General features: G+C 34.5%; 1 protein-coding gene across 3 annotated transcripts; it reads left to right on the top strand.

Annotated features, from left to right (window-relative positions):
• Positions 1 to 243: 243 nt before the first annotated feature.
• LOC106173025 (LIM domain-binding protein 2) lies at positions 244 to 23,725 on the top strand. Of its 3 annotated transcripts, XM_013554004.2 has the most exons (11): positions 244 to 390; positions 2,498 to 2,635; positions 10,217 to 10,292; positions 12,554 to 12,656; positions 14,243 to 14,415; positions 14,731 to 14,853; positions 15,086 to 15,166; positions 15,658 to 15,790; positions 16,460 to 16,495; positions 17,077 to 17,231; positions 20,845 to 23,725. In XM_013554004.2, the coding sequence occupies exons 2-11, from the start codon at positions 2,577 to 2,579 to the stop codon at positions 21,112 to 21,114; spliced, it is 1,209 nt and encodes a 402-aa protein (XP_013409458.1). In that variant the 5' UTR covers positions 244 to 390; positions 2,498 to 2,576; the 3' UTR covers positions 21,115 to 23,725. The 3 variants fall into 3 exon arrangements, with proteins under 3 accessions (XP_013409458.1, XP_013409457.1, XP_013409456.1); XM_013554002.2 differs by lacking the exons at positions 244 to 390; positions 2,498 to 2,635 and adding an exon at positions 8,184 to 9,045; XM_013554003.2 differs by lacking the exons at positions 244 to 390; positions 2,498 to 2,635; positions 16,460 to 16,495 and adding an exon at positions 8,174 to 9,045.
• Positions 23,726 to 25,655: the final 1,930 nt, after the last annotated feature.

The raw sequence follows: 25,655 nt of genomic DNA, 5'->3' as shown, positions 1-25,655 counted from the left end.
AACAATTAAATGCTGATAAAAACACGTTGACCACTACAATAAACACGTCCATCACTTGCGATTTCGCGCCAGTGTGAATTTGTGGAGGGGATTAGTTTCCAATAAGTAAATGCTGAAAATCTCTTTAATTTTATCATTTGTCAAATGTAACTACTATTTATCCATAAATAATTTGTGTATATCAGAAATTGATTAATACCTTGGATCCAGTTATTTATCAAAACGTGATATTTGTTTTCGAAACATTCGTAATAAGAGTAGATGAGCTCCGTATATCCCATCATGCGTCGAAGGCTTCTTGGTGGCAAATAGAGTTCCTATGTCAATTTGTCTTTGTTGAAGTATATTCTATTTCAGACACAGATCTGTATAGGCTAATTCTGATCTAAGGTAAGTGTTAAATACTGAACTAATTACTTTATATGCACGAATCTTACAAAGTCAATAAAGCATTAAACGATCACAGTAATATTGCACAATAATCCCTATGAACCCTCATTCAGCTTCGAATCTGCCAAAATAAACAGAGACAGAGCATCGGTAGGTACTGTGAAATACTGGGGTTCATATGTAGCTTGCAGATGTATTTGTAGTGATTGCTGTCATACAACGATGCCCTGTCCCTGGGCCCAGTCGTTTTTCTCCCTGGGCCCAGTCGGTTTTCTCAACGTGTGTGCAGAACAAACTTAATTCTTCGGCCCTGGCTTCATTAGTTTTACGATAAATAGAGTCAAACAACAGAAAATGAATATGGACGTTGAATTAGTCTATATGATGCTAAATAAAACACATCGTTCAGACTATGCCTGAGTCTTATATTGTATCCAGAACTGTTCACTTACTAGTAAAAAAGTTTTGCTCTGCATATTGAAAAACTGAAGGTATAAACTGTCAATATGATAACTTGGACATGATATCCTTCCATATTCTGAGTATTAGCAATTTCAAAGCATAGATTCAGTCTGCCTATTCTACTATTCAACCTCCCTCTTTTGTCAGGCTAACATGAAAATTCATGCATAAACACTCCTTTTTACATTTCTGAAATGTACTGTATGTGCTTAGTTTCTTACTCATCGTATGTACTATATGTGCTAATGCATAAAAGATGAAGGTGGGCACCATTTCCGCTGTTCAAGCCCTTGGCAGCAGTCTTCAACTAAGGTTGATTTCACAGCACCATAGCAGTGCTTTGGAAAAACTCAGTGGTATTTTAGCAATGTATATCTTCACTGCAACTTGAAGAAGTGAGAGGTAAGCAAAAGATATGAAAGCCCTTGACACATAGCTGAGTCGCTAGCTGGCTGTCATTATATATATATATATATATATATATATATATATATATATATATATATATATATATATCTTTCATCCATTAGCTCTTATAGTACATATCAGAAAATATATTACATTTTAGTAGTTGATTAGTTAGAATGGGACTAAAATATACATTTAATCAACATTTGCACAGCATCTGGATTCCTTTTAAAACATGATGATGATCTTTGTATTTTGCTCTCAGCTCCATTACACATACTGTAGTTATTATCCAAAAAAAAAAAGTTGCCTGTTGATGAAGATTTGAGATAATTTAGATTTAACTAACCACATTAAAGTACTAGTAAACCTAAAACATTTACCGTACAGACAAAGCTGTTTATCTGAAAAACATTTGTAACGATAAATACATAAAATTCTCAAAAATAGATGAACAGCATCTTAAATTGTAGAGTATGATTCATGTGCCAGGTGATCATGTTTTAAATTATTAATTACAGACATGTCCCTGTCTCTGAATTTGACATAAAAAGAGATGATTATATGGTTGTTTTCTTTAAAGTATTATGGAATATTTATTGAGCGGCAGGAGTGATTTGTATGTAGGGTAAAGTTTTAATGTCAGCAGAAATGAATGCATTATGTGTACATGTGAGTTCATTGTAAATTCAAATAAAAATCATTTTACTGAAAATAAGATTACAAATAATTCAGATCTGCTGATGCAACTTTCTGGATTTGTAACAGACTTTTTCAGTAAATCATTTAATGAAAAGCATTCAAAAAGCATTTTCTTCATATGACTTGTATATATATTATTTATTTATGAAACAACTGATACTTTACTAAGTTAACATGGAGATGTTGTAATGGCTCTAATGCTCATGGATTCTGGTGCTGGCTAAAGGTGGCAGCACATGCTATAAAATTCATAAGGTATGCTCAGTCTCTCCTTATAAATATTATAGCACTTTGCATTAAAAAAAATCAAAAATCTTATATTTGCTATTTAAAAGGACCTTTCTGCCAATGGTTTAATTTTCTTTTTCATGATGATAACAGTATACAATAATTTTCAGCAACTTTCTCTTTCTTCTGTGCAATACTTCGCTTTCATTGAAAATGGTGCTCTTTTACCCACTGAAGAGAGCTCAGGGAATTCAGTCAAACTTTCTTAAGAAAGAAAAAAAATAATTTTTTCTCCTTTGAATTTTAGATCCTTGCTGCTTCCTTCCCTGCTGCAGTCCACCACACCTGCAATCATCAGACTGGACAACTACTTCCCTGGGCCCAGGATGCCCTCACAAGTCATGCCAGGCCCACCGCCCATGGACCATGGGAACCCTGGCCTTGTGTAAGTGCACAGATTGTGTTTGAATATGGTCCACTTACAGAATAAATGTGTCCCTGATTGTTTTTTTTTTTTTTTTTAATAATAATATTGGATCTCCTGAACAGACATAAATACTTGAGAATGGTCAGTAATCAATGACAGGAGATGGTATAAAAATAAAACCAGACAAGGTGTGAACATTTTGCTGGACTGGTATCTTGATTTAGTATTTGCCCAAAAATTGAGTAAAATTGACAATCATCCCTGTATAAGTGAGGAAAAAGCAATGACATTTTGGAAAAATGCATCGCGTGTTACCCATCTATAATATTGTCTCTGTATTTTGTATCATAGTAAATATTAGCCAGTTGATGATCACACTTGTGTGACTAGAAAGAAATGCAAAAAAAGAAAAAAAAAATTGTGTGTGTGTGTGTGTGTGTGTGTGTGTGTGGGTGTGTTGGGGGGAGGCACATAACCTGTAAATATGAATTAAAACTGAAGTTTTCCAGCTTCTTGGTTATGTACTGGAGTGCATGCATAATCATGCAGGGTGTGAGTGTGTGTATGTGCGTGTATGTGTGTGTGTGTGTATGTGCGCGTGTGTGTGTGTGTGTGTGTGTGTGTCATCCATAATTATATTTCATTATGATATCTCATATTTGGGTTATATCCTTTCTTCAAGATCTCCATAACCGTAACTCAATATCCCTTAAGATTCAGGATGCTCTCTGATAAGCAAAGCTTTTCTCTGAGAGCCTGCATTTGGACTGCCACTAGCCTCAAAAGACAGCTTATATTTTCAAAGACAGCTGGATGGCTTACAATTTTTTGGGGAATTGATGGTTTGTTGGTTGGGCCAGCTTGGGTTGGACTCGCTATAAAACGATGACCAAATTACGGATTCACATTTTGGACTTCTGTACCCCAAATAAGGCCAAATACTTTCAGCATAATTACAGGTGTACAATCAATTTATTCATTATTGTAGACTGTAATAGAAGATGTTATATTCTGGAGTGAGCTCAACTTTTTTGTACTTTATACAGCATGGTCTGGTTTCACAAAATGATAGTACTGCATGTTGATGCTCTCATGTCACAAACTCCATTATTTTGGGAGAGACACTATGTTTTCATTGAATGCTAAAATTTGGTTGATGACAAGATGACACATTCTTCATTCATTAACAAAATGTGTGTGGACATGAGAACTATGCAGTGTATATGAATGTAGGTCTCTGTCTGAAGACAGATTATCATAATCCGGTGGTTAGAGTATTGTAGGTGCTTGAACCTTGATGAAAGTGAAATATCATGGCCCATAGGAGCCTACGCGTGCGTCTTTTAGACTCCCCTTTACATGCGAAAACGACATAATCCGTGTCTATTTCGTATGTTATTAAGCCCTATAGCAGCGGAATTAACAAGGCCCATACCACATTCGTCTTTTTCTACAGAGCTTTGAGCCCCAAAAATGACATGACTGAGTCTGTTTCGCCACTTACTGAACTCCATAGATGCGAGATTGACACGACCCATGTCGCGTTCGTCTCTTACTGTGGATCTTTGAGCTTCAAATGGCTATGTTATAAAATTCAATCTTGCATTTAAGGGAGCCAGCAAAATAAGCATGACTTTAGGTCAGTTACGTGTTTTACAAGGTGCACAATATAAGACAAATGCAGCGTGGGTCTGGTCAATTTCGCATCTATGGGTCTCAGTGAATGATGAACAAGACATGACCATGTGTATTTCAAATTTTATAATATAGCCATTTCAAGCTCAAAGAGACAACTGCGACATGGGTTGTGTGAATCTCGCATCTATGCAGTTCAGTATGTGGTGAAACAGACTCAGTCATATCATTTTTGGGTCTCGAAGCTCTGTAGTAAAAGACGGATACGGCATAGGCCACATCAGTTCCGCTGCTATAGGGCTTGATAACATACGAAATAGACACGGTGCATGTTGTTTTCGTATGTTAAGGGGCGTCTAAAAGATGCATGTCTAGGCTCCTATGGGCCATGGTATGTCTCTAACTCCCAGGATTTTGAAAGCCAACAGATAGTATTTGAGTATAATTTTAAAAAACATTGAAAACAAAGACATGTCATTTGGAGTATTCTTGAACAGTTACACACAAGTTGGCATTCCACTGATGGAATGTTGACCTAAAATTAAGAGCCTTTGGGTGTTCTTTGCGTATTCTGTTCACTGCATTGCAGCATGTAAAATAATTTTTTTAAAGAGAAAAGACAGTTTGAGCATGAAATACTGTAAGATTTCATTTTAGTGATGATGAATGTGAAACATGGCATAAATAAACAGTTCTATATATGCTTTGACTCTGTGTAAATAGACAGTACAATTACTTGATTACTAGCATATATACATATGTACTCATATGTATTGGTAAATGTGCAGAATTGCAGATTTATTTAATTTAGAATGGGTGACATCCAAGATGAAAATATACCTAAACTTTCAATGTGATATCCATGTAGGCTTTATATTACAAAAGCTTTTCTAGATACTTGCAAAGCCATCTGTTGGTTTATTGTTTCAATAGCTTGGTCAAGTAGTTGTCATAGCAACCTAGATTTAATCAATATCTCCACCATGTCTGATCTGTGGTTGGTTTGATGGAGGGTAATAATGTCAGTTACTTTTGTTACACTTAAAGGGGAATAGGCATTAAGAACTGGGTGAATTTTGCCCAAATTGTAGGCAACTTTTAACAATTAAAAATTACTGATTCTGGTCTCCCCATCTTCCTCACTATTGACTGTTTAACATGTTTGCAGATCTGTATTACTTTGCTCTTGCAAGATTGTAAAGCAGCTTCTCCCCTTATATTTGAGATTTGCTCTTTGTTTGAACAAGTTGAATACAAAAGGAAATAAAGATTTCTCAGGTAATGCAGAAGGCTGTGTTATCATCTTTGAGTGCCATTTCAAAGTTTATATTTTTCAAAGTAGTATGAACATTTGCAGTCCATAAGAATAGAATGTCTGTGACCAAGACTGGACTTTTATTGCCTTAGAAGGATTTTTTGTTTGATTGTGTTTTTTCTTGTTACAATTACGAATTGGTAGGGTAATGTTTTAACTACACCTACGAAGGTTTCCTGTTGTTAATTAGAAATACAGGTATATAAGTAGAAGCACTGTTTAGTTGGAAGTCTAAACCTGTATGCCTGTCTCAATGACGTCTGAGGATCGGATGACAGTCGAACTCGATTATAATATTGAGCGCTTTAGGTAAGAGAATTGTATTTCTTCAGATGGTAGACTTACAAGATAAGAAAGCTTGATTGTTGATGAAAATAATTCCTTTTAATTTTTTTAATTGTACAATGAGTAACTCGTATATAATTGTGTACAATTGAAATCAAGTTATAGTTATTTTATAGAATGTGTAATAAAAAAGGACTAGAAAAGGTGTTCTGTATGTAAATGTGAGTTTTTATGTCTCCTAAAATTTGAAATTTTTTGCACTGATATTAATTATTTTCACATGGAGCTAGTTTATTCAAATACATTCTGATTTCTACATCCAAGCCTTGAAGGATTAATTGGTATTGTACACAGATAATTTTGAAAGTTTTATGTTGTTTCTACCAATAGAAGATCATGTATTTATTTTTGAAATAGAATGTGAAATGGTGACATCATCATCTTAACTGTCAATAAGATTTGAATGTGAGCAGGGCTAATGGTTATTTTACATCTTTTCACTGATTGTTTTTCAATCCTCCATATGCATTGTTAATGCAATCATACATAATATGTATATTTAAATATATTTACTTCATTATTATTATCATCTTTATTCTTATTTTATTTTCAGCATTTCTGGATTTAAACATAATATCAGTACTTAAGCACTTAGAAGAAGATCATGTAATGGGATATGTTCATTACTCATTCCCTGGTGTTTCCTTTTCCAGTGAAGGAAGTTATGTTTTCTATGTCCTTGGTTTGCCCTAGGTTGGACTGTGTTCCTGTTAGTGGAAAAGATATCTCGCGATAATTCCAATGTAATTTTCATTGATAATAATAATAATAATATTTATTTGCAATATTTAATGTTAGCCAGTTGTTCAAAAAGGAAAATTCCAGCTGAATCTTGGGTCACCTAATATTTTTTAAACAATTTGCCTTTCTTTTTTCCTTGGTGAAGGTCTGCCCTTCCTATTTTCTGTCAAAGTTCTAGGTCCTGTATAATTCACCAGATGCAGTTACTTAATAGTATGCTTAAAAAAGCTGGAATTCATATTATAACTAGACTGACATGCACCATGTCTTTTTACGACAAGGTATAACATTATGCTGCTGTATGCAACCATCTTAATATTATGGGTGTCTTATTTCTCACTCAGATTTTTTATTTGATTAACTTTCTGCAGGTGCATTTTATTTCTTGGAAATCAGGTCCTTGAATTATGAGGGACAGGATTGATTTTTAAAAAGTTTAGTGAAACTGGATAGATTAATTGATACGTACATTAAAGAATAAATCAGTGGAATCTTCTTTTTTATTACCTTTTAGAAGCAAACATGGAATTTTATAGCTGTGGAAATTGTAACAAGAATACCACTTTCACATCTTTAAAAAAATCCAAATAAATAAGATTATTTCAAATTCAGTGGCAAACATGCATCGGTAGAAATGACCAAATAAAAATGACTACCAACAATATGACACCTTTTTTGCAGTTCATGTTCCCCTTAAACGTTCAGTGACAAGCATTTCACTCTTCAAATACTATTCTGATGTGCAAATTTTTGACATCTTGAAAAACAACATCAGGCATCTGATATAAGAAACTTGAACGAACTGCTGAGCATTCATATTTAACTCAGATGTGCCATTGTGAACCTTTTAGTTCATGAAGACTTAATTTAAAAATAATTAACTATCTCAATGTACAAAATGGATCAAAGGTGATGTGAACAATGTTTTGCTTTTTTTTTTCTTTTTAAGTTATTTTCTTAAGAGGGAAACTTTCATGGAGCTTAAATAATATGCTAGAACATGTTTGTGGGTACAGGAATGTGGCTTGCATTAGCTACAGTTGTCAATATTGGTTAACTTCACCACAAATAACTACCAAATACAAGTCTGGTTGGTTGCAGAGACAGTGAACTACCAAACTGTGGTTTTAAACAAATATGTGTTCATTGGAACGTTCCCTCTGGTCCCATATTGAATAATTTATGTCATTTCACTTGATGGATCATATTGCAATCTAAAAATAGGTGCTGCATCTACTAGTGCACATGCATACAGGCCAGGTTAAGGTAATTCCTCTGAAATGTCGACTGAACCTTTTTTCAAGGACGGAAAGTTTCTCTTATTGGATTTGTATAATTTGATTTATGTGGTTCTGCTGAAAACAGTCTACAGAGAATTTGATCTTTTGTCATATACCTGATTTTACTGTCCAAGTCACTGGTTAGACCTTTATTCTGTAATCAATAGAATTATAGATAGTTTGTCTTTCCACAGCCAGTGCCGTACTGTAGCCAACATAATGAGAGAGCTGTGCAGTTTACTAGAGTCTGGGAGTCTAGGTTGAAAACTGGCAAGCTGAAATCTGGGACATTGAAATATTCAGCAGGCAGGTTAAAATATCTGCAATGTAGGTCCTGCATAATGGCAGACTGTATGCTAATTTTGCCTTCTGGAAATGATGACTGATACTGATTCACATTGCTGCTGGCCACCAGAGCTACTGCTAGTCAAGCTACACATGTTGATTCCCATATTCAAGAGGATAGTGTGTAAGGAGGGGGACAGCTTAGTGACTGACTATAGGCAGTGGTATAAGTATGATACAACAGACATCGAGTGTGCTACCAAATAGTTATACCAGTTCTGAAAAGGGACAGGTTAACCACAACCCATGGACACCTCTGGCCATACATTATTGACATCAGTGTATCTAGTGCTTTACTAGTTTGTGTTGCAATTCCCATGCAGGTACTGCATACCACCTGAAAGCCTTCAGTGCAGTCAGTACTAAGAAAGGTGACAGTGTGCGTCTGCTGAGGATTTCAGGAACTGGGTCATTTTTATATTTATTTGTATGTGTCTGGAATTGAGATTCTGTCTGGGGACAAGGAATACTGCAGCTAAGATGCGAGATGCTGTGTATTGAAGATATTTCACAAAATTTCTAGTAATGGCATATAACATGAATGGGCCACCATTGAACGGACCTCTGTATAGGACAGATATGTACAAGGAGCCTAATCCTCCCCCACCTCACCCTCCTCCTCAGTCTACATTCCTTGGGAGTGGAGGCAGCATGCTGATGAACAGTGTTCCCAATAACATTATGAACAATGTTCCTAATAATATGATGAACCACCATGCTATGAATTCTGACCCTTTCTATTCGTCCCCAATATCTGCATATTACAGGTAAATCTATGATGCTGGATGCCTTCTTAAATTTAGGAAAGCTGAATGTCTGAAGCCCTGTCACAGCCGTTCAGAGAGAGTGTGTGTGTGTGTGTGTGTGTGTGTGTGTGTGTGTTCATAATTAAGTGAATGCAGACCTGAAGGTGTGTCAGTGTTTTATTATATTATTGCAGACTCAAACAAACATGCATTTTTTTTTGCCAACATCTAAAAATTATTTAGTGGGTATGTAGAGTGATAAAGATATTAAAAATTTTCTATTTGTCTAAAGCAAAAAAAAAAACATACTAAATAACAGCTGAGTTCAACACAGACATAGTTTTTGCTGAACTCAGCTGTTTAATTAAGATACATTACTTATGATTCTGTTTAAAAGGAAGCACATGTTTAAGAAGTTGCCTACTTTATTACTAGTATATATTTCTATATTTGTACTTAAAACATAAAAGGTAATTTTCCTTATCCTAACTTGATTTATAAGGCTGGCGTAAAGTGCTGAATATTATTGTTGCATTTTCAAATATTTTTAAAATACCCATCTTCCATTTGATATTTTTTGATGATTTCATCTTAAATTCTCTTGAACCAGTTGAAATTTCAAGGTTTTCAGTTACCATGTCTAATCTGCCACCCGGTCAAAAGTGTGTTTGCTCTGTTTTCATTCAAATGTTACTTGGTGTCAGCTTATTGAACATTAGGCTGTTGTAGGCCCTCAATTCTTGGTATGACATTTAAAGCAACTTTTCAGGTCCTTAACCATAAAGGGCAATCTTCCTGTTGAGGGCCCCCAGCACCTTGTCAGAAACCTTTCGGTGTTTTCTTTGAGCTCTTACAACTGCCTATTTCTGCAAGATGGCACTGCTGTTTGTATTTGTAAAACAAGAAAAGGAGGACAGGGTAGCCTTCTTTTTGTACAAGATCATGGTGTAACGTGAAACAAGAGTGGGTTTGGTATATACGCAGAAGTAGAAAAAAAGATAAAAATGAAATGCAGTTTCATTCAGGCTTGAACAACAAATTCAACTAATATAAAGCTGAAGATATTGAATGGATATTGAAACCAATGGTTACCTGGAAATTTGGAGATTTATGTGAAGAAGTGATGCCTGTTACAGGTTTGTACATGGTGGTATAATTTCTCATTTGAAATTGCAACTTTTCTGTTTTCTAGGAGGCACACACCGTACATGGGCCAGCCAGAGTACAGAATCTATGAACTTAATAAGAGATTACAGATGAGAACAGAGGTGAGCTTTGCTGCAGTTTATTAGTCATGGGTTTCCATAATAAGGTATATATCATTTGCTAAACATGCTAACAAGAGAAATGGGCTTGTTTTCATGCACAGTGACAAAAAATTACCTTTACCTTTTGGGTTTTTGTTCAGATCATCCTCGGGTTCAAAACTTACTAGATCTCCTGCTTGATTTAATCAGTTTCTTGACTTTATGTTGAGTAAACTATATAAAGTCCTCAAACGTTAGCGAGAATTCTTTTAAACTGATTTACCTTGCATGTTGTTTCCAACCTCTGTAGAGTTAAGTTTATGTTAACAACTATATTGATCAGTAAGCTATCACTGTGACAGACAAGTAGAAACCAGAAAAAGGAAAGATTTTGATTATTTTTATATGAAAATAAAATTTCCATGGTTTTATCATCTTGAGTCCTAGTTAGAACCTCAGTAAACATAAACTTTATTCCTTGACCACTGAATGGTGAAAAAGTGGTAGAATGCCGTCAAGCCTGTGTATTGATTTTTGACTTTGTATTCCTGGGGCCTTCTCAAAATCAAAATTAACCTTATTCCCTTTTTAGTTGGATATGATTTTATGAAAATTTTGATTAAAAACTCGGTCTTTATTTTTAATCAGCACTGAGGTCATGGATGTGGAATTTTAATGAAATTATAAATTTTAGATTCAGTTAAATATTAAAATTTGACAGTTATTTAAGAAGTATCTCCTTGAGTAAACCCCTCCAAGATGAGGAACTGTGTTGATGATATTATTCATTCCACTGGTAGCTTTATCCATTAAACTGTTTCACATACAGTATAGGGGTAGAGAAACACAAGTTATGATATTGTGTATTTTTTAAACCTTTTTTTGTTCATGTGCATTATTAGCAGCCTGCTCAAATCATTGTTTTTCAAATAAAGAAACCTGCATATATATATATATATATATATATATATATATATATATATATATATATATATATATATATATATATATTGAATGGCGAAAAAAGAGAATTTTTCAAGTTGCAAAAGTGTCAAATACAGTCAATCCACAATACATTTGCAACTGGTCTTGTTCAGTTTTCAAGATTGTGTTAAAGGATGATTTGACATGGGACTGATAAACTAGCATGTTTTAAATATGTATCAACTTTCATCGGATTCAGGTCATATCTCTTTTTTTTTTTAACTTTTGAATGACTATTATATGAATGGAATTATGGCTTACTGTCTAGTGCTTTTTGATGCATGACTTTCTTTAAAAACATCATAAAAATGCCTGTGACAAACAATATTGTTTTCAGTTGGCTGAAAATTTAGATGGAACTACATTCTTTTATTTATTTATTGACATTTGGTCATTACATGCAATATAACAATAAAAGATTACAAATAAGGTTGAAGGAGGGAACTGTCTGACCACTTCAATAAACTTCCTACACTAGTATATGTGCATTAACAAATCAAATGAATATGGCAAGGTATCAAGCCAAGAGCCAACTGGAAGGTTTCCAGAGGTAACAAGGCTGCTGAGTAGAGTTAATGCAGATCACCTGTATGGAGGGTGGAGTAGGGTCACCTTTAGAACTTATTTATAACCACCTATACTTATTTTATAGAGGGAGAGATTTTCTTCATAAAAATTTGTTATAATTTTCCCCTGTGAGAACAAGATGGAAATAAATGGTGCTAACATTGTAATGGTTTAGTTGCCAGCATGTGGTATCTAAGACCCCATTCCCACACCTAGATCGATCTAGCAGGATTGACCCATCTCCGAGAATTGCATTCAGCTTAAGCGGCTTAGATGTCTGGCATGCCTACTGAAGCTGCTAAACATCAGTTAATTAGCCCCTAACAGCTTCAGTTGGCATGCCAGACATCTAAGGTGCTTAAGCTGAATGCAATTTGGCGAGAATCCCTTCAGAGATGGGCCGATCCTGCTAGATTAATCTAGGTATGGGAATGGGGTCTAAAATTACTTTGTTATCTGTTTATGCAGTCCTTTTAGTGATATGTTTTATCTGTACATTTAAAAAAATTCCCTAATTTTTTTTTATTATTAAATGTTATTATTTATTTATCTTGTTTGTTTGTTTGAACTATTTAAAAATATGGTTTAAAGGTAGGGCAACTTATGAGTTGAATATAAATTTTCAGTCCTATTCACTGAACTTGGAGAATGATTTGTGCAATATTTATGTATCCTTGTCATCTGTGAAAATAAGTTTCATATCAATTATATTTTGGTATTTCTTTTTTCAGGAAAGTGAAAACTTGTGGTGGGATGCATTTGCTACAGAATTTTTTGAAGATGATGCAACTCTCACATTATCTTTTTGTTTGGAAGATGGACCAAAGAGATACAGTAAGTGTTAAAAGGAAATACTGATTACTTCAAAACTCTATAATTTGCAGTCTCGTTGTTTTTGATCTAAAGAAGCTTTTTTTTAAAGTAAAACATGGGGGTATTTACTTTCAGCATTGGATTTAGAGCCAATTAAATTATGTGTATTACCAGAAGATATAGAATATAATGCCGTGCTTCCTAAGTTGCTAAATCTCCTGGCCTCATATGCACTGCAGCGTGTGTACTAACACTTGCGTGTTCATTATGGCTCTGCTGGCTCTGTTTTGAGATAAATGATGTAATATAATTCCTTAGATCTATAGTAAGAAAAATTGACGTCCCTCCCCCCCCCCCCTCCCCCATTTTAATTATTATTTAAAAAAACAACAGATTTCCCATTGCAATGTTCATCTACCTGCTTGTTTTATTCTATGTTTAAAAATCTTAAATGATTCATAAAAAAGTCATTTCAGTTTGGAACACAAGATTCTTGTACAATTCTTAGGTCTTTTTGGGGAATGAAAGGCAAAATGAATACCATTGCAGATCTGTTAAAATAGTATGCACATTGTTGTTTTTATGAGTTAAGTTATTCAGTTCACTTTTCCATCTCAACTATATAACTGTGCCACAATGTTATAAACTAGCAAGCTGGATTTGAAGGAGCATGGCCTCCTGGTGAATGTCAGAGTTTAGATTCCAAGGATCAATAAATCAATGGGAGCAAACTAAGGTTGTGCAAGCTTCATATTGAAGTCTGCATTCACAAAGTGGACCTATTGTTTCCCAGGATTAATTAAAAGGCTTAAACCAGAAGAAAGAATGGGGTTCTTCATTGCGCAGTTGAATTTGACCCACATATTTTTAAAATCTTGCTTTTTAGAAGGTTTTATGCCTTAGAGCAAACTGGTTTGGGTTAATTATTGGCCTTAAATACAATCTTAAAATGGATTTTGATGGCACTTAAAAGTAATCCCCCTCTATGCTTCTGTTCCCCACTATATAACACATTATTTTAGGTTTTACATTTTTTTAACACTGGATATTTAAGACTAAGGAGAATTTACTATCACAACAAAGAGAGTGTTGTGATTGATGAAAACTTCAGCTTGTAGATACCATAGTAACAACATGCAAACTGCATTTCATGTAAAGTGTACATCCAAATCTGTGATTATTTTAAACAGGCTTATAATGGTGATAGATTGCAATTATATATTTTATTTTAGACAGAAATTTTGGAAAAAAGAATATAGAATAGTGCATAGGTTAATATAGATCATTTTTTTATGAATGAAAAAAGTGAAGTTTAGTTGAGCATTATGCAATAGATGTTGAAAATGTGCCAAAAATCCATCTTCATCACTGTGAATGAAATGTTGAACTGATCCAAGTCCAGAATGACTATTGTTTGTGCCAAATACCTGTGAAAGTAATATCAGCCAAATCGTATTTAGAGTCCTGTAAGCAAACTAGCAAACAAAACAGGTTGTGTTTTGTTTAGCCAAACATGAAAAGTCTGACATCCTAGTATTTACTCGCTATATAAAAGTACACTGAAAAGTCATCATGTTCTGATATATTTATGTTACATAATATTGTAGCAATAGGAAGAGTGCTCATCCCTCGGTACTTCCGCAGCATATTTGAAGGTGGTGTGACAGATCTGTACTTTATCCTCAAGCATTCTAAAGAATCATTCCATAACACATCTATAACTCTGGATTGTGATCAGGCTATGATGGTCACACACCATGGAAAGCCTATGTTTACAAAGGTAAGAGCTGTTGAGGTTTATGGTTAAGAGTATCTTGACTGTTTACAGTTGGTGATATTTTTTGCTTTATTCACCAGCATGTTTGGCCCAGTTAGGAGATAATTAGATTACTGGTATTGAATACCATCTTACAGGATGTTGACCTGCAGAATTACTCACCATTGGAGAAAAAATGGGTAAATAAGGGATAAATGTATCATGTTATATTAAAAGTGACACTTCTTGTTATTTTGATCGTCCATACCACTGTTTTTCTCTAACCAGTTATTTTTCATCTTTTAATAGCACTGACTACACTGTTGTTTATTTCTTCAGGTGATAACAGAAGGTCGCTTAATTCTTGAGTTCACATTTGATGACATGATGAGAATCCGCTCATGGCACTTTCAAATAAGGCAGCACAGGGAGCTGATACCTCGCAGTGTGATTGCTATGCAGGTACGCAGAATTAATAGCAGGGAGAATACTGAGAACTAACTTTGTTGTTGATGTATGCTTATGCTAGTGATCTTTGCATTATTTGTATGGGACCATGTAGTGTAATGAAATGACTTATTGCAGTGTTTTGGTGGCAAAGTATACCTAACTATGAATCAGAAATTCTGTGTGATTAATCAGATATACAAAATGAAAGAAAATGTAAATGGAATGTTATCATTTAATTTTATAGCAAGATCCAGCTATGGTAGAGCAGTTGTCAAAGAACATCACTCGGCAGGGACTCACTAACTACACTCTAAACTTCCTCAGGGTAAAAATGTTCAGAGCATATTTTGGTTAAAAGCACTCATTTTCTTTGTAATTAAATTCAGTGGTTGAATTCACAATTGGACACAGTAAAACCATGAGTAGTTTAACTGGATTGACATATTATTCTATGTTCATTGGTGCCCTATATTATCTTGGGACCAGAAGACGTCAAATAGCCATTTAACTATTTTTGTCTGTTTCTTTCAACATCACGTGTCAGCATTTAACTTTATTACAGAGGAAACAAAGTAGCCCATACTTAGAGTTTGTTTTGACTTATTATTCTGATCACTTAGCAAAAATTTCATTTAAAAGGTTTCTTTTTACCTAAATTTGAAGTCAAAAATAAAGACAATTTGCCAAACTTGACACTTGCCTCTGCAATCTTATGATTGTCATTGTTTTGTTTTATCCATGATATAAGTTCATTTCATATTTTTTGCACCATTAAACCAAATTTGCAAATGTAAATGTTCTTTTTTTTTTTTGTAGCTGTGTGTGATTCTAGAACCAATGCAGGAGCTGATGTCCAGACACAAGGCCTATGGATTAAATCCAAGAGACTGTCTCAAAACGACGCTGTTTCAGAAGTGGCAGCGAATGGTGGCCCCTCCAGGCAACACAAGTAAGTCAGCTTCAATGTCGGTGTGTGACTCTCTGCTTTAGATTCTTGAATAGTTGTATGGTTGTCTTCATCTTTCTTCATCTGCTTTTAGGTTCTACAATATGTGTTGGATTTGTTAAAGATTGTTATTATTTGGATGTTTTATGAATTATGTGAAATGCCGCAAGCATTGAAAAGTTTGTCATCAGAAATGTGCAACAAGTAATTGTTAATTTATGCCAGAAAATTAAAGACCTAAATATTGTGATAAAAATATTTGATGTCTTAATTGACAGGATTTGATGTTGTGTTTTAGCTTTGGAAGGGTCTCTTCATGATCTCTTATCTGAATTTGCATACTTAACATTAGTTGTATTACATACTGCACATAGATTTGCATAATTGGACACATCATTTGTTTTAATTAGTGTATGTCAAAATGAACTTGAAAGCACTTTCTCAGATGAAAAGACCGACCTGGGAAACAAGATGATGTGTCCTTTTAGTAGCTGCTGCAGGCTTGAAAATACAATCACCTGTTCCAATAACCCTTACTTTCCTTACTAATAAAATGGTAAAAGGTCTACATTGTGCTACAGTGTATATCATTTACAATGATTTTCAACTAACAACCTGTAAATCTTTGGGATTTTAATATGATTGTGACAAAATACTTAATGCTTTTTGTAGACAATGTAGGTGGTAAAAGATCTGCAAAATTTGGTGGTGAGTATGATTTATTTACTTTTACGCAAGTTGTCAGTTTTTATATACCATTTTAGTGCAGATTGGCAGAAATGGAAAAATTGGGACTATTTTCTTATGCTTGGGTCAGTTCTTTTGATAAAAGGAATGGTGTCAAAAATCGATCCCCTGTTCAATTTGTCCTCATAGTTTCATGTATTAGAATTTACCCTTGGCTTTTACAAATAATCTAGAAACTGATTTAGTTGGGGAGTTCATAAAATGATAAGGCAAAACCATCTCAAATAAGATTTTTATGAGGGTAATAGCCCAATCTGTTTAAGTTTATTTTATTAAAATGGTATACATCTCCAAGACTGTCAACTTTCTGAAAATGAACTTGGCTATACAAAGCTAGATGTGCACCATTAGCAAGAGCAACTCTTGCCTAAAGATTCAGAATGGCTGCCATTTGATGTTTTAAATGTTTCAAGTACTGAAGCACTGTTTTGTTTTTGTTCTTAAGTTGTATGCAGTATTCACTGAGTGATCATAAGGAGACCTTCTTAATATTCAACACATTTGCTGAAAATATGCTGCTACTGCAATACAATATTTTTCAGACACCAATCGACAGACACAAAAACGAAGAAAAAGGAAAGGTTCTGCCAGTACCAATTCTTCTGTAAATAGTGGAAACAATCCCCAAAGCACTACGCCTCCAGCCAGCAAGAAGAACCGTTCACCAGCTCCACAAGGATTTAATATGGGAGCAACGGTTAGGAAATTTCTAATATCCTAAATGTGTTAATTAAAAATTTAAGATCATCAGTTACTTGTCTACTGCATTAATGGTCATTGGGTTTTGAAATGAATCTTGTCTCCCTTCCATACCTATGTGCAAGTGCATTTAACTTAACTACTACTGTCCCTTTGTACAGGGATTGGACAGCTCTTTCCTACACATACTTGTGATTACATGGTTCGCACAAATCTGGAAAATCCTGGAATTTAGATAAAATCCTGGAATATCCTGGAATTTGCTTGTGCTCCTTGAATAGTCCTTAAATCTTTAAAGTAGTCCTGGAGAAATCCTTGAAATTTGAAAATTATTACGTCTATTCGGTAGTTTTCTAGTTGGTTTACGTGAAAGACGCAGAGTAGTATTTCGTGTTATTGTGTTTGTTGAGCATCGAGCAATTCGGCTGTTTCCGCGAAGCAGTGATAGAGTCGTTTTAGCCAATCACTGTTGATTTAACATCGACTGTTCGGCATCGAACACGTGTGGCCCAGCATGCGCACGGTGCGAGACGAGTGGCTCTGTGAATGATTAACCAAGCATGTCAACAACAAAAGGTATTTGTGTATTTAACCTTGCGTGGGAACACGACCCGGAATTCAAACAGTGGGTGAAACGTGTGCCGAATGACAAGAAAAGAGCTAGCTGTTCAGTTTGCTTCTCTACATTTGATATATCGAACATGGGTGTTTCTTCACTGAAATCTCATGCTAGAGGTATGAAACACCGCGAAAATATGAGATTGACAAACTTGAATTCCTGTGGACAGTTATCGCTGAGTTCGTTATGGGGAAATACTATGAAATCACCTGGAAATAGTTGTACTACACTCACGCCTACATGTACCACTACGTCAGCATCAAGCAAGTCTTCATGTACCACAATGTCGGCATCAAGCAAGTACGCTACGTTGGACACGTTCGTTTCAAAAGACGATGTTGTCAAAGCAGAGATTCTGTGGACATTGAAATTAATCACAGATCATCAGTCGTACAGGTCTTCACAAAACATTGGTGAATTATTAAGGAGGATGGACCCTAACAGCAAGGTTGCACAACAATTCACTTGTGGCGAAAAGAAATCTGCTTACTTGTGCGTGTTTGGATTGGGGGAATATTTCGCTAGACTCCTGAAAGAAAGTGTAACTGGGCCATTTGTTATTTTGTTTGATGAAAGTCTGAATAAGAAGATGCAGAAGAAACAGATGGATATACATGTGAGATTTTGGAGTGAGGAGTGCCATAGAGTCGTGACAAGATACTTCACATCTGAATTTCTAGGTAAGTGTCATTTGAAATTAAACTTTTCCACTCTTAATACAATAATAATGATAATAGTGTGTATATATATATATATATATATTAGATGCTAGACTTTATTGTCATAAGGTTAACTTGCCGTAATGATGTATTTCAGTGAAAATTTATTAAAAACATGGGGCATATATATATATATATATATATATATATATATATATATGATTTCATAATTATAACAAGATTTAATTATTTAGTCATATTTAATCATTTCTGAATAAACAGCTTATATATTTTATTTTATTTTTTCAGGACATGCTACATCAGTTGACATGGTCTCACATTTTAGTCAATGTGTTCTCAATAGTGGTCTACCAATCAAGAACATGTTGCAGATTAGCATGGATGGACCAAATGTGAATTGGAAATTCTATGACACAATATCGAGGAAAGTAGCAAATGACTATGGATCCTCTCTCATCAACATCGGGTCATGTGGTTTACATATAGTCCACAACAGTTTTAAAGCAGGAGCAGAGTCCACAGATTGGAATGTAGCATCATGTCTTTCAGCCCTGTACTACCTGTTCAAAGATTCGCCAGCTAGGGCTGAGGACTATGTCAGAGTGACTGCAAGTAACATCATGCCACTGAAGTTTGTAAAACACAGATGGCTTGAGAATATTCCAGTATGCGACAGAGCTTTACTGATATGGAACAACATAGTACAGTATGTCGAAGCAATCGAATCTAAAAATCTCAAGATGCCAACAAACATCTCGTACAAAGTTGTTAGCGAATGTACAAAGGATGAGCTGTTTCTTGCGAAGATGAATTTTTTTAAATCTGTCGCTTTGCAGCTAGAGCCATTTCTAACTAGGTATCAGACAGACAAACCTATGATACCCTATTTGAGTGATGATCTCTGTTCTATCCTAAGATTGCTAATGAAGAGATTCATCAAAGATGACGTGATGCAAACAGCAAGAAATCAGGAAAAACTAGTCAGAATTGATGTAACTGACAACAAGATCCACCTGGATTATAATAAAGTGGATTTGGGATTTTCAACGGATCGATCTCTAAGCAAGATTAAGAAAGGAGCAGTCAGTGAAAGAGGTTTAATGGAGTTCAGAATGGAGTGCAAGATGTTCCTAGTTACTGTTGTTGAAAAATTGCTCAAAAAATGTCCTGTGAGTTACAGTTTGGTAAGGTATTTGTCCTGCCTCAATCCTGTCAAAATGTCATCCGATGCAGACAAGGAGAAGTGTATTTCCAGCTTCAAAAAAGCTCTGTCAATTCTATTAAACCATAAACTTGTGAAAGAGAATGAGTGTGACAGACTTCAACAACAATACTTCTTGTTTCTAGATGAAATCCCTGTCATAGGATCTGCTGAATTCAAGCAGTATGATTCACAGCATGCCTGCCAAAATGGAATTGATGAATTGATTCACAGAACAATGTCCACCCCAGATGGCAGATTCAAAGATTTGTTGAAGCTAGTAACACATCTTTTAGTATTGTCTCATGGCCAAGCCTCAGTGGAGAGGGGTTTTAGTGTCAACAAAGACGTGGAGGTAGAGAACATGAGAGCTCAAACCCTGGTTGCACAAAGGATTGTCTGTGACCATGTGGCGAAGGTTGGAGGAATATTTGAGGTCAATATCAACAAAGACTTGATACTGTATGCCAAGCAATCAAGGCAGAAATATGAACTGTTTCTTCAAACAGAAAGGGAGAAGAAAAACAGTGAAGAATTACAGAAAAAGAGAAAGTGCATCTTGGATGAGATTGATGATTTGAAAAAGAAGAAAAAAAGAATCCAGGAAGATATTGACAATTTAACCAAGGCTGCAGACAGTCTGTTCTTAAAAGCTGAAAAAACTAGGAAAATTTCCTTTGTTACCCAAGCAAACTCCCTTCGCAAGACAGCTGAGGAGAAAAAGAAAGAAATTACTGATATTGAAAAAGCCTTGGCTTCTTCAGTGGAAAAATTATAAACTTAGTTCAGCAATTCAAGAAGCAAAACAGACTGTTTAACTACATTTTCATAACAGATTAAACTGTTATTTTTCAACAGTGCAATATACATCATGAACATTTAGACTCTTTAATGCATGATATATTGATTCATAAGACTAATAAATTCTAGCTGTGCCAAATATTCTTGGTTATATTTTTACATATTCATATTGGATGGTTTACAAATAATAATTGTCCAGTGTAACATACTCCTGGAAAAAAAATTATGTCCTTGAAAACTCCTGGAAAACTCCTGGAAATTAATTTTATTAAAGCTGGCAGAACCATGGATTATCTTTCTTTAATTTTAGGATGTGATGGTTGTGGGTGAGCCTACACTGATGGGAGGTGAATTTGGAGATGAGGATGAAAGGCTGATCACCCGTCTTGAAAATCAGCAGTTTGAACCAAATAGTGGTGAAGAAAACACAGAACAGCAGCAGTCACAGCAATCCAGCCAGCAGCAACAGTTTCAGAACTCCCCGGGGATGCAGCACAGCCCCTGGGGTCAGGGTGCCATGAAGAAATCTCCACAGACTCCTGCCAGTAGTGCAGGGGACACAAAGCCAGGATCAAATTAGTTGTTGCTACCAAATGTTGTGTGAAGGAACACTGTCTTGTTTATAGTTTCTTCCCTATTTCCCCTTCCCTGTTATTATTTAGAAATATTTTATGTATAGTTGTACAAAAGAACTCGAGTTTGTTCAAAATTATTTACTGGTATTTTGATTGTGACCCAAAACTGCTGCATGCTCCATCTTATATTCATACAGGACAAACAGATTTTCTTTGAGTATCCTGTTGAATTTAACATGTATTTCCTTTAAATAATATTTGATACATTTGATATAACCACTTTCAGATCAATTCAATGCAATTTAAGGTCACTTTCAGATTAGTTGAATGCAATTATTAGACCATTTTATGTCACCCAATTGCAGCATACCTAATAGATTGTTCTGAAAGAGAAACAGCATCATCAACCATGGGAAACCTGCTCTAAATATACATCCTTACAACATAAAGATATGTAGGAAAAAAGATTTGTTAATAAATAATATAATGAATGTTGTACTTCTTGTATAATTGTATTTATTTATGTTGGAAAAGCTTGCATGCATTTTTTTTTTTTTTTTTTTTTTTTTTGATCATATCGATTGTCACATTTTCTGGGGTACAGTCACAGCAGTTTTGCAAGCCCCAATAAATGAAAGAAAATGTCCTTCCACAAATTGATTTTTTTTTTCGTTTAATATATTTTCACCATATTTAAGTTGTACTATCTAGTTTTGTACTCTAAATCCTCTTGCTCACCTCATGGTCTTAAAATGTTGCAGTAATATGTCCAGACCCTCTGTTTCATGCTAGCCACTGCTGTAATTTTAACATTTGTATTTATTTGCCTGGTTATGCAAACTCTGGTCTCAAACTGGACCAAATAGATACTTATCCATCAACTTTTTGCCATCCTTTAATTTTTGACAATCATATTGTTTATCATGGCTGTTAGCTGATTATTTGGAAGGCAAATGAATTAGGAACTCTCTATGTTATATTTTCAATGAAACATTTAAATGCCAACTACTAGTGCCCCATTTGCTTCCTTGCGAAAACACAAAAAGGTGTTTGAAGTTGTGGGGTTAATTATCCGTATTTTTTCTTAATTCTATTTGAATTTTACTTCAGATTTCTTTGAAGATTGCAGATCATATATTAAAATATTTTATTCAAGCAGTTTATTGTATTTTGTGTATACAAAAAAAGTATCTTTAGCCTTTAGGAGATCAGTCTTAATTAGACTAACATAGTGACTCTAGGGAGGTTAAATTTGCATTGATGTATTTATAGCGCATTGGCAATTAACCTGCCAGGTATGCCATATCCTATGTATGGGCCCTGGAATCTGGATGGCAGGATTAATTTTGTGAACAGATCTGTAAATTGTATTGAAACAAAAGTCAGTTTTAATAGTTACCTGTCTGTTGATAAGATTGTCTTCAAATTTTTGAAATTCTAGTTTTTAAGTGTAGAATTGATAGTTATGTTGCAAACAGCTTTAATTTTGGTTATCAAACGTTACATTGTTATGGTAGCATTTGCAAATAAAGTTTTACAATTTCACTGTATTTGGATGTAACAGTTACAGACAATTTTCAATGAGGAATTTAATCTGAGAGCTGATCAAATAACTCTGCTGCCTACAAAATATGTGCACTTTTGAAATGAATACTCAGAATATTAAATAATCCCTTCAATAGCCAATTTTTAATTTTTGCAAAGTAAGTTCAAGGGATTTTGACACCTTTTCTTGGTAGCCATTCCCTTAAAATCTGATTCTGTCTTTAATTTTGATTGGTGCCTCTCCATGATATCATGGAGCTGATTTACTGCGGCCTGATTTTCTGATAACTTTTACTTGAAACATTGTTTTATCATCAGGTTTGGTAAGACAACAATATTAAAACTGTCAGTACCTGAGGGTTGTAAATGTTTATTATAAGTAAAAAGTAATGCAAGCACAAATTCAATTCAAAATTGTAGATTATATAAATGTTATGTGTAGAGATTTTTTCATCTACTGTGTAATTATGTAGTTGTGTGTTATATGGTCTTAGTGCCATGTTATACATGTGTATCAGTTAATCAAATGTTACATTGGGAGAGAGAGCCAGCAAATATGGAATATATTCTTGATACGACAGATAATCCTAACATGCTTCTATAAAGCATCGTTAAGTTCTTATTCATCACATGCCATTTGTGTATAGGGCAAATACAATACTGATAGGTAAAATATAAGCAACCATTTTGCTCGTTTTAAGTGCAAATATGATTATTTTAAATTGGTAACAACTTTCAAGCTTTTTAACTTTAATTGGGGTTTCTATATATATATGGTGTGCTAGGTACAATGGTCACTCTGATCATGATGCCCTTATGTTTACTTTCCTCTGCCAACTTTGGGCTTAAAATGTTGAAATCATTTTCTCTAAAGTATTCAGTAGATTATCAAATAATTGTATTAAACAGGTCATTTTTGCGGTAGGTCTGGTCAGTATTATATATGTATAGATAGATATATAGAAATGTTATTATGAATTCAGACTATACAGTTTAATAGATATCATGTTATAACCATTATGTAGTGAATTTTGAAAATTTGTATGAATAAACATTTATAATATCTTTTAATGGTGATTTCTTTTTCATGAAAGGCCCATTGTTGCAATTATCATATGTCAATTTTAAGACAACGTAAAAATGATTTTAAAAGATAACAAATTTTGAACTGAGCACTCCTACGTGACTAGACTGGTACGTAATAATATGTGAGTAAATCCAGAAAAGAAAATATACTTTGCTGGATTTCTAATATAATTTGTTCCATGCCAAGCCAGCATTCATCAATGAAGTATTGTAAGTATGAAATATTCACTTATAAAGAAGGGATCCAGTCACTGAAACGGTCTACACCAGATGTTCTTGGTACAGGTATTGTAATATGACAGTAACGGATTTCAGTGGAAACACCCTCCTTGCCACAGTTGAACGCACATTTATAATATTAATTGCAGAAAAAACCACTGAAAAAATATTTCTTTGAGTCTACTTTCCTTTATTAATGTTGTGCATAATGCTCTTGCTTTCTAACATTTCACGAAATGAGCTTCATTGTGGAGGAGAGTTTCCTCCTTTTTGTCCATATACCATATATTCTAAAAATGCTTTTATTCTTCGGAAATGCTGAAAGGAAAACGTAAGAGAATATCCTTTAAATCGTTTTTAACACTGATATTGATTAAAATTCTGTATTTGCTGAGCATTTTGGTTTAGCATTTTAAGAACTAAACAGTGTTTACCCATAAAGCAGGACATGTACCGGTAGGCCTTATGCACCCTCTGTTATTTTGATAACATCGATTACAGCTATCGCGCGCGTTTAGACATTGATTGCAAATAACACCATAAGTTTCTTCTGAAGCCAGTGTTGACAATATGTGATGATAAATAATCCTCAGTCTGGCATATAGTTTTATTATTAGGATTATTACCTTATTTTACCATGATTGTCTTGCTTTTCCGTCACAAAGGATTAGAATTTTACGCGCAGATGAGTGCAACTAATGAAATAGGTCAAGAAGACAAAGATACGCGTGCTGACACCTTTTTCGTAATTTGGCGGGTAAGGTTTCAACTTTAATTTTTTTCACCTTGAATACCTAGCATTGAACTTCATGATATGCTCTATTTATGTTAAAAATTGAAATAACGGTTGTTGAAAACTTCGGCTTGCTCTCATATACAAATTTTATTTGAATTTTAGAAAGCTCGAATCGGAATGTGATGAATCACATGGAGGGTATGTACAGATCATGTACCGTACAGTGCTGAATGTTCATATAATATAAGTGTGGGTGATCACTTTGCATCATTATTTACGTCCCATCATTTTATAAGTTTTTTTTCAGACCCGCTGTACAAAGTGCAGTATACTGTATATGGTTACATTTTGTAGCATATTTTACCGTGCACGTCTACTTGGGTCTTAATCCAGCCGTGTGTACAGACTTAAGATTTAACATCATATGTTAAAGCACTGCTGGCATCTGTATCGTTCAACTTATAGAAAAGTAAGTTAAATGAACGAATAAATTAAGAGATGCCCAAGCTTTTTGACTTTTAGGCCTTCACCATATACTAGTATATAAAACATTGTTTCCTGTGTTGGCACTCCTATTTTATGTTTTTTTATAAGTTAAACAATGCACATGTATGCAAAATTGGTGCTACATGTAACTCGTGAAAGGTGCCATACAGGTGCACATAGTTGTTAAATGGTGACAGCTAGCACATCCACTGCAGTGCTGCATCTCTCAAATCTTTTGGTTTCAGTCTGCACCACTGGCCCCACTGCCAATGCCAATTAAAATTGCATCTGGTGAGAAAAATTTCTGAAAAACAGCCAGTTACTGGCCTGACCCGGACAGTGGATTTTTTCAGCTGTAACATGTACTCCAGTACAGTTTATGTATGCTCAGCCTAAATATATTTTTTTAAATAACCTTTTAAGCATCCTGTGTTTTTGCTCTTTTTTAATTGTAATAGGAGGCTTGTTTATTTT

Source organism: Lingula anatina, chromosome 1 (genome assembly GCF_051362555.1).
Source record: "Lingula anatina isolate TDL-2025a chromosome 1, LinAna3.0, whole genome shotgun sequence".
In the NCBI taxonomy this organism is placed as follows: Eukaryota; Metazoa; Brachiopoda; class Lingulata; order Lingulida; family Lingulidae; genus Lingula; species Lingula anatina.
Note: the sequence above shows the minus strand (reverse complement) of the source record. Positions and strands in the feature narration are given on the sequence as shown.